Raw genomic sequence first — 9,303 nt, 5'->3', positions numbered from 1 at the left:
TCATTCCCTCTTCATGTGCTTGGCGCGTACCGCATCAGCGGCAACGGCGCCAGAAGTAGCGCCCTTCTTGTGCTCGGTGTCACCACCACCACCACCACCCATGGCCCGCTTTACGATCTCACCAAACCAGAAGTACTGCAGCAGTTGAACGCCGGACAGGGCAACTGCAGCCATCCCCGCGGCCCACTCGTTATGCAGCTTTGGTGTGTACCCAGACTCACCACTGTGCACGATGTCGGACCTCCACATGGTCAGCAGATTAAACAGCCAGCTGCCGCTAACGTAGGTGCCCCCAATAACACGGATAAGAACGTAGAGGCCTCCGAAAATATACTCACAAGTCGTGGTGTATTTGTCAAGAGTTTGAATAAGGGGCTGCTGCGTTTGCGGATTGGCGATGGCCGACAAGGTGCGCAGCATAGCAGCAGCATGCAGAAAACCGTTGCTCAGCTCAAAGCAACCGGTGTAGTAGCCCGCGTAGGCTTCAGAAAAGGGAAAAAGGAGAATGTACGATCCAATGAAGCTGCAGAATCCATGGATCTTCCACGCCCAACTCCACTTGTAGAAAAAGCAGACAAAGATATCCCACAGGAAATACGCAGTGATGGACACACGACTGAACCGGTAGTACGGCAGTGCCGCGTACATATCGTTTATCGCCACACCGTCATGGCTGAGAATATTGGCGAGGAAGAGGAAGGCAGAGACAGACATCAGGCAGCCATTGGTGATGCTGCAGCACCGCACAATGATCTCTTCCTGTTGAGCTTTTGTCAAGCGCTTCCAGTTCGGCATGCGCGACGGCAGATGCCGTGTGAAGATGTACTGCAACGAAAACCAGAAGCACACCATAGGACCGAAGATGGCAGCCTCGCGGACCACCGGCGTTACCCAGGTATCGTACGCGGATGCGAACCCCATGACTCCCAACAAACTGTCTCTGTCACCCTGTACTACTACAAATATTAGAGATTGCAAACCACAAACACGATGCGCCGCAGCCCCTCTTTCGCGATACTCGACTTCTACTTGAAGAATACCCCCACATACACACACACACACACTATGAGCCAACCATACACACGTGTATTGTGTATCTCCTTTGCTATTTTGATGACAATCTGTGTCCCTGACTTCGTGCCCTCTTGTGAATCCAGGCAGAGGTCAGAGTGGCCAAAGGGGAAACCCTAAGCTGACAGGCACTTGTGAAATACAGGAGAAAAAAAAAAGAGAGAAAGAAAGGGAGGGTGGCCAAGAGCAAATGAAGAGAAGGTGAGCCGGTGCCTGTTGTAATGGGGTGTCATTCGAGAGATGTGCACAGGGGTGATGTCCGTGTTTGGGTGTGTGCGGTGCCCAGTTGCTCCAGACAAAACCCACAAACATGGATACGCCATAGATGGCTGCGCAGTGCAGAGGGCGATGTGTGCAAAGGGAGAATACACGCTCCATTGGGGAGATGAGCGAGGGGGGGAGGGGGGGGAGGGGGGGAAGGGGGAGGGCATGGGGACGAGCAGCACTCACTGCTATAAAAACATCCCACCCACCCCCTTCATGAGCATGCGTATGATGTGTGTATGTCAATGTGAATGTGAATGGGGTGCATCTGCTTGTAGGGGTAAGGGGGCTTGCACTATTAGGCGAGAGGACCAACGAGAGGGACGCGACCACAGCCGGACATGTGCGAATCGAAGCACAGCACACGGAGGTCGAGTAGAAGGTAGAAAAAGAACACGGAGGCAAGTTCCAGAGGGAAGAAGCGTTTAGGGTAGGCAGACAGACGTACAAATACGCACACACATACCATCACCGCTCACACATCTCTCCTGTCCTCCCTCCTTCCCCTTCCCCACGTGATGCGTGACATCACAGCTGGAAAAAAAAAAGACAACATCACGAGTACGTTCTCTTGGCGACGGTGAAAAGGTAAAGGAGAAAAGAGGTGGTGGCCATCGAGGGGTATAGGCGGGTGTACAGAATGTGAAGACGTAGACCTACACGAAAGAAGGCCGTATCTACACTGCAAAACCGTTGGTGGCCCCCCCCCCTCCCCCCCCCACCACCACCAACCCTAGGAATGGGATCTCTCTTATGTATATCTTTTCTTTCTGTTTCTACTGTTTTTTTATACTGTTATTCATTACACGTATCGCCCCACTCGCAGTAGATCGTGTCTATGCAGATTCACGCGTATGCACACAAACCACTACAAAATATGGAGAAAAAAGAAAGCAGACATCGTACATGGGGTATCACACATCATGCGAGCTCTGGTGTCTTTAGGGGGAGAGAGGGGAGTGCTGAGACCACAACACGACGCGCATGACTTCACTTTGCAGTAACCGGGGGTGCTCTCCACCATCAGCACCCACTGAACATGCCCATCAAAAGACAGTACCCCATCCCTTCTACGCCGTCTGCTGCGGCGGCGGCTGCTGGCCGAGGCTGTTGAAGTTCGCCCAATACTTGTGCATCTCGAGCGCCACCACGCAGCTGTCACGGACGATCGGCTCGTGGTGCTTAGCATAGCTCTCGAGCACTGGCAGCGTCGCCGGATCGGCGATCGCACCAAGTGCCTCCGCGGCCTCGTGCCGCACCATCGGTGCCTCCTCCTCGTCCTTGAGAGCCGCAATCAGAGCGGGCTGGCTGCTCGGACGCTCCAATTGGCCGAGGACGAACGCCACCTCGTGGCGGAACAGCGCCGAGGCCGTATCCTCGCGAAGCGCGCGACTGAGCACAGCGACTGCGGCCTCCGTCGCCATGTTGCGCAATGTAAACATGGCCATATAGCGGCGGAACAGCCGAGTGCGGCCCGACGTGTCTAGCAGCACTGCTGCAAGCTCCTCTATGGTCTGCGGCACCGGCTCGTCACTACTGGAGTACAGCGAGTTGAACGCTGGTGAGGGGTCCACGGAGACGAACGCGCACCCAACCGGTGGGGCTACGGCAGCGTCGCCCTTCGACTGCTTCATCGCGATTCGGGCCAGCGCAAGCTCGCAGGTTTCGCGTATTGGCGCCTCGGGCTCCGTCACAGGGTCCACGTGAGCCTCGAGCACCTGCAGAGCGCGCAGCGAGCCGATGGCACCAAGTGCCTCAGCCGCCTCATGCCGCGTCACGACGTCATAGCCAGCAGTGCGCAGAATGCGTTCCAGTTCTGGCACGGCCTCCTCGCGACCGCTCTGACCAATGTTGTAAACCAACTCGTGCTGTAAGAGAACTGAGTCGGTAGTATCAACCGCCTCCAGGGTTACCGTCACGCCAGCTACACTATTGAGGCAGTCCTCCTTGAGCCGGTACAGCTCACGCAGGCGGCTGTCCAGCGGCGCCTGTGGGTCCAGCAGCTGAGCGTAGGCCCTGCGAACCTCCTCCACTGTGGGGGTAGTAGAGTCTGACATGCTGCTTGTGTGCATCCTTTTTCTGTGAACGACTGTGCTGATGTGTTGGCGTTGCCAGCTGCCCCGCTCTTGCCTCTACACTGCTACTTCTGACGATATGGGGGAAGGGTGTCTTATTGTTGTTCTTTGCTGGGGAGTATCTATATATATATATGTGGTTGTTGTTGTTGCTGGATATTGGCGTCTTGATGTTTTTCTGCGGTGGTGATGTCGTGTGAAAGTCAACGCCGGTGAAGCGTTGCGGGGAAGAGGAAGAGAAAGACCATGGAGGTGACCATACATATACATTCACACACGTGTGTGTGTGTGTGTGTGAGAGAAAGAGAGAGCGCCAAATAACGTTCAGGGAACGAAAAGACACCAGAGTACACGATGATGCAATGTGGAGAAGTAATTGCAACGAAGGAGGCAGTCATGCAGAGCACACACACACACACGCACACACACACACACATCGACAGAAAAACAAAACGGCTCACCACTCTGTCCGTGTGTTGGGCAGTTGTGTAGTTTTGCCCCACCCCTCTTTTGTTCTGCCTCGGTGTTTAGTTCCTAGAGCCGAGCGATACCGAACACCACAAAACGAGCATCAAAAGAAGGGCCGCGATGTGCACATCTTCTCATCCATGGCGAATGAATTGGGGGGGGGGGGATATCCCTCCCTCCTGTGTATATTTGTGTGTACTTGTATAAAACTCGCATGACCGGTGATCATGTGCAAGACTACAGAAACCGCAGCGCTGACGAGAAACGCCAAGAGAGCGACGGGTACAGCGAAGGATGGAGGGAAAATTGCAGGAAAGAAGAGACTGCTGTAAGACGACACGCATACACAATTGTTTTTTCGATTCGCAATACTGCCACCCACCCCCTGTACGTCCACCACCGCCTCTACTGTTCCTCCTCCTCTCTCTTAATGCGCTCTGTGTATAAATATAAATGCACATAAAATGTGCATATGCGTGCGTATTTGTTTTCCCTTCTCCGTGCAAACGAACGCCGGGAGGAGGAGGAGGGGGGGAGGAGAGAGACACACATGCGAAGCGCCACTTATGAGGAGTAGATGAAACACAAGGATATAAAAAAAAAACCTTCGGACGTAAACACGGGGAAAGTGGGTACATACATGATGGACACGCGCGCCAACCCCCCTTTTTCCCGCATGGCACCCCTGTCACAAGCCCCCACGCGCGAGCTCCGTGAGGTCCCCCCCTCCCCCCCCCCGCCTCCCCCTTCCTCTCTCCTCGAAGAGCATACACTGCACACCTGCAGACAGTGTGTACTCACCGCATACACCACGCCGTTTCTCTGCCACCACTACCGCCAACCACAACGACGACAACTTTAGCCGACCAAATGTAAAGAAAAAAAGAAATACATATAGACATAGAAGATAAAGCCCCACCCTCCTCCATCAAACACACACACACACACACACCAATCATCATTGGTCACCACAACACCACATCAAGCATTAACGGAACTCAAAAAACCAATCGGCAGCACCAAGAGCCAGCTAAAACGGCTATTTAGGGGAGAGGGACACATACACCTCAGCGTGTCGCTACTCAAGTTGTATCCACGGATCTGTCCACGGCTGCCGCCACCACCGCCGCCACCACCCTCGCCCTCACAGACTGCGCATCGCCTGTCGAAAGGTAAATACCTCCGAGAAGAACTTGTCCTGCGACTCAGCGGCGTGGGACAGGGTGGAGAGGGCCTCGCGCACCATTGGACGCTTTCGCTCCGGATAAATGAGCACAAAATTGTCCACAAAGGAATACCAAAACGGTGGATGCACTTCGAAGATGGGGTACACCACAGCACAGCTTACACTCAATGCGCGGTCCTGACACACAATAACGTTCATCGCCACCGAAATGAGTCGTTCCCAGAGCGAGTTAAACGGCTCGAGAGTGCGAGCCAGCGTCTCTCGGGCTAGCCGCGTGGCCCGCGGCGCCGCCGCACCACCGCCGGGACGGCCACTCGGAGCACCGCCGCTGCGACCACCAAGGCTGCCTGGGGTACCCGAAAGACGGCCAGACGGACTCGCGTAGAACGAAGGCATCTGCATAGGGGACAGCGGAGGGGTGCCATGGGGGCGCGCCTCGAGCGCTGGCGACACCGTCTGGGTGGAGAGCGCTTTGACCTCTCGGATAAGACCAGCAATAAAACTGAGGAAGGACAGTCCGTGCAGGAGTGTGCCCGTCTGTGTATCGACATCCTCGCAAAGATACACGACGAAGGAAATAAGTTTTTCCAGTTCACTGGCGTCGAGGCTCATAAGGGGGCGATACGCGAACTCCTCCGTCACGGTGCGCAGCATGTTCACCACCGCGTAGGGCACCTTCGGATACTCCGTAAAATAAACAAACGGAAACACCCCAACCATACGCAGGAGACCGAGGAGGACGTTGTCGTATGTGTCGTCGTGGTAGAAGGTCATGGCTCCGAGCGGCACGAAGCCGCCCTGGATGGACTTACGCAACACACTCATCGATAAAGCTAACGGCTTCAGCATCATGTCATAAGCACCATTCACCATCCCGCCTCCACCAACGTTGCTCACGCGCTGGATATGTTCGTCTGTGATGCACTGCTCGATGATGGCTTGTATGATGGAGCACATATGCTTGAAAAGCATTAAACCGCAAGAGCTGTGCGCGGTGCAGCACGGCAGCGTGCAGCGATCACCCATCTGCGTAACAAGTTCTTCAAGAAAGCGCAGAAAGGAGATGATCACCATGCTGTGCTGCGCCGCGGGTCGGCTTAGCACCTCGTGGAAAGAACTGGCGTGGTCGCAAACCCACTCGATCAGGTCGCTGAGGCCATCCACGCAGTCTCGCAACGCCAGAACGACGCCACGCAGGTCGCGCATCCAACCAGCCGTGAAGAGAGCGTCGTTGACCCCGTTACCGCTGAGCGTGCTCTGCATACACAGCTCGATCGGCTGCAGGAATGCCTTCAGACTTGCCAGTGAGTACGGCGTCACGCTGCACAGGCGCCACAGCACCGCAGAGAGATTCGTACGCAGCTTGTAAGTCTGCACAGACTGAGCGAGGGGCAGCTCCACCACGGGAGGCAGTTCAAGGTGCAACTCTGCCAGCATGGCGCTCGGCACCTCCATGCATGCGTTGCGGATGAGCTCGATAGACTCGCGGATAATATGCGCTGTTTCCTCGTCCGTGGTGCGGTTGCCAGTGATTACGCGCATAATGTTGTGGCCGGTGTTGTTGAGTGTAAACTGGAATAGCAACGCTCTGGACTGAAAGACGTTTGTGACGACGGTGTTGAGTGCCTCGTGCAGGCGCGACGAGCTGAGCACAGTTTGCACCATCGTCAAGAAGTGCAGGAGGGCGCGCTCCACGTAGGAGCTGTACAGTGACGAGCTCGGCGGCGCGGCAGCACCGCTGCGGCGATGGTTCGCACAGTCCACACAAAACATGAAGAAGCTCGAGCACGCCTCTACTGCCGAGTCGTCGACAGCGCTCAGCACGTGCCGCACGAGCCCACCGGCGAGGTAAAACAGCCACGTTGTGGCACTGGGGCTCGTCAGGATATTCGAGCCGAGGCTGTTGTTGACATAGTTCGCTAGCACCTTCATCGTCTCCGTGGGCTCCAGCATCGCAAGCGTCGCCGCGGTGTCTGACTGTGCGAGAATCGACTCCATGGTGGCCTCAAAGTCCTCGTCAGTCTCCATATTGTACTCCATCCCCTCAAGGTCTCCGTTTGCGTTGTTCGTATTACGATGTAGTGCCCCTTGCTGGAAATCGCCGTTTGCCACGACCTGCACGCGAGCCTTGAAAAAGCACACAACAAGCTCGGGTGAAATAAGCTCCAGATCCTTGGCGGAGTCCTCCGACATGCTGTACATGCGCCGCGAGGTCGCTAACCGACTCCAGAAGTTGAGCAGCGTCGTCGCCGTGGTGAAGGAGCCAGACTGGCCGAATGGGATGCGGAAGACGTCCAGTGATACGGCACGGAGCGCTGAGACCCAAGTTTGAAAGGCGGAGCTGAGGTGCAGATCGCGATAGCCAAACGGAGAAACAAATCGATAGCACGCTTCTGCCAGCACCGTCACGTAATGCGGTACCTTCAGTCGACCGTCCGTGAGCTGCATGGTGTGGACAAGATGAGTGAGTGCACCATTCAGGTACTGGACGCGCTCCTCGGTCGACTCAAAGAAGGTGCGACGCATTCCGCACAAGCTTGTCAGACCTGTGAGCAACGTGGCGCAGTGGGGATAGGGCAGTGCAGCGTGCTGACCCCACAGCACATCCCACGTATGAGGAGCAAGCAACACCTCCTTCCACGAACTTGGGAACTGGGCCGACAGCGCTTCCTCGGTCTCATCCACCATGATGGCCATGAAGTCGTACGTAAGGCAGTCCCGCGCTAAATTCAACACCTCCACCACCATGGGAGATGCGCCGTTGATGCCCCCCAACTCGGCCAGGCTCGCGGTGAAAATGTCCAACATACACTCGTCGCGAAAATTGTTGCTGCAGCGTCGGTGGACAGAGAAGCTCATGTACGTCTGCGCCTTGGCTGAGTCGTACTTGCTAAACTCGTTCACGAGATTGGTGAGCAGCAGCAAGGCCACATAGTGGGCGGTGCGGCGCTCCTCCTCGCTGCGGTACCCGGTGGAAGTAAAACGGGAGTGTCGTATGATGTTGTAGCCGAGCGGTCCGTCGTCGTTGCTGCCCGCACCGCCGCTGACTGTACTGTGATGTGCACCGTCATTCCCTCCCGAGGACGATAAAGCGCATTTGCTTGTGGAGCCGGGAAGATTCGAGTTGTCGCTGCCGCCGCTGTTCGAGCCAGCGGCCTTGCCGCACCCGCCGTTCTGGGCAACGCACTTGGCGTACAAGGGCGAGGCGTCGTGCAGCATCTGCAACGTGAAGGCGACTGCCTCCACCAGAAATGTGCCCTTCTCAAAGCACAGCTTCGTCAGCTTAGCGTATGCGCTCATAAGGCCTAGCATTACGTGTCGCGGGGCACCGGCAAGACTAACTCTCTGCACACAAGTTCCACACATGTTCACCACCACTTCAAAGCGCTGCTCGTCGGAGAGCCACTTTCGGTTTGCTCTGAACCACGTCACCACACCCTGCGAAACAAACATCAGTGCATACTGATTGCTCGAATGAGTAAAGATTGCCTCTAGTGGCGCTATATCCGCATTCTCTTGGGTAAGAGAAGTCAGGCGCTCCTGTGCCTGCCTACGTGCCTCCGGGTCGGGACTGGCGTACATGGTCTCCGCCAGGGAGTTGATCTCCTCTACTGAACTCATTTTCTTTGTGTGTGTGTGTGTGTGGGGGAGTGGGGAGGGGGAGGGGAGGGGAGGAATGTACAAAAACAATCACTGATCTTCTATTATCATTAAACGCGTTGATCTGTTTGTTGGTCTGTCTGTGTGCGGAGTTCGTTGTCAAGAACAGAACGAACAACGAAAGGAACGTATGTATTTGTGCGCGCACCTCTACGCGGGTACGTGTATGAATGGTGTGTGTGTGTGTGTGTCAATTGGGTGGGAAAGAGGTGGTGTCCCTCCCCCCTCCGTCTACCCACGCTCCCTCCACCCAACTTCACGCTCTGTGCTGATGCGCCTAAATCACAGACAAAAAAAGAAGAGGAAAAAGGAGGAGTGAGGAGCGTGGCAAACTTGAATGATAACAAAAATATGTAAAAACACACAAATATAAAAAAAAATGGAGAAAGATGAAACCGTAAAAAAAAAGGAGGTGAAAACAAAGATCCGAGACTATTCTTTGGGCAAGATGTGGGTGGCGTGAGAGCGAATCAATGCACTTGCCTCCTCCTTGGGACGCCAGCATCACCGTGAGCAAGGCGAGGCAACAGGGCAGTGGCAGTGGCAGAACGAATGCCAGTGTATGCGTGTGTATGTGCG

General features: G+C 55.4%; 3 protein-coding genes across 3 annotated transcripts; all 3 read right to left on the bottom strand.

Moving 5' to 3' along the window:
- On the bottom strand, positions 1–921 carry JKF63_04245 (uncharacterized protein; the record flags this gene model as incomplete). Its single annotated transcript, XM_067900237.1, has 1 exon — positions 1–921. One exon carries the CDS (start codon positions 919–921, stop codon positions 1–3), a length of 921 nt encoding a protein of 306 aa, XP_067756421.1.
- A 1,484-nt stretch (positions 922–2,405) lies between these two features.
- On the bottom strand, positions 2,406–3,392 carry JKF63_04244 (uncharacterized protein; the record flags this gene model as incomplete). The annotated part of the gene is made up of 1 exon (XM_067900236.1): positions 2,406–3,392. One exon carries the CDS (start codon positions 3,390–3,392, stop codon positions 2,406–2,408), a length of 987 nt encoding a protein of 328 aa, XP_067756420.1.
- A 1,630-nt stretch (positions 3,393–5,022) lies between these two features.
- Positions 5,023–8,685, bottom strand: JKF63_04243 (uncharacterized protein; the record flags this gene model as incomplete). The annotated part of the gene is made up of 1 exon (XM_067900235.1): positions 5,023–8,685. One exon carries the CDS (start codon positions 8,683–8,685, stop codon positions 5,023–5,025), a length of 3,663 nt encoding a protein of 1,220 aa, XP_067756419.1.
- Between the last annotated feature and the right edge of the window lie 618 nt (positions 8,686–9,303).

This window comes from Porcisia hertigi, chromosome 26, assembly GCF_017918235.1.
Source record: "Porcisia hertigi strain C119 chromosome 26, whole genome shotgun sequence".
NCBI lineage: Eukaryota > Euglenozoa > Kinetoplastea > Trypanosomatida > Trypanosomatidae > Porcisia > Porcisia hertigi.
The sequence above is the reverse complement of the archived record's forward strand: the minus strand, read 5'-3'. Positions and strand labels throughout refer to the sequence as shown.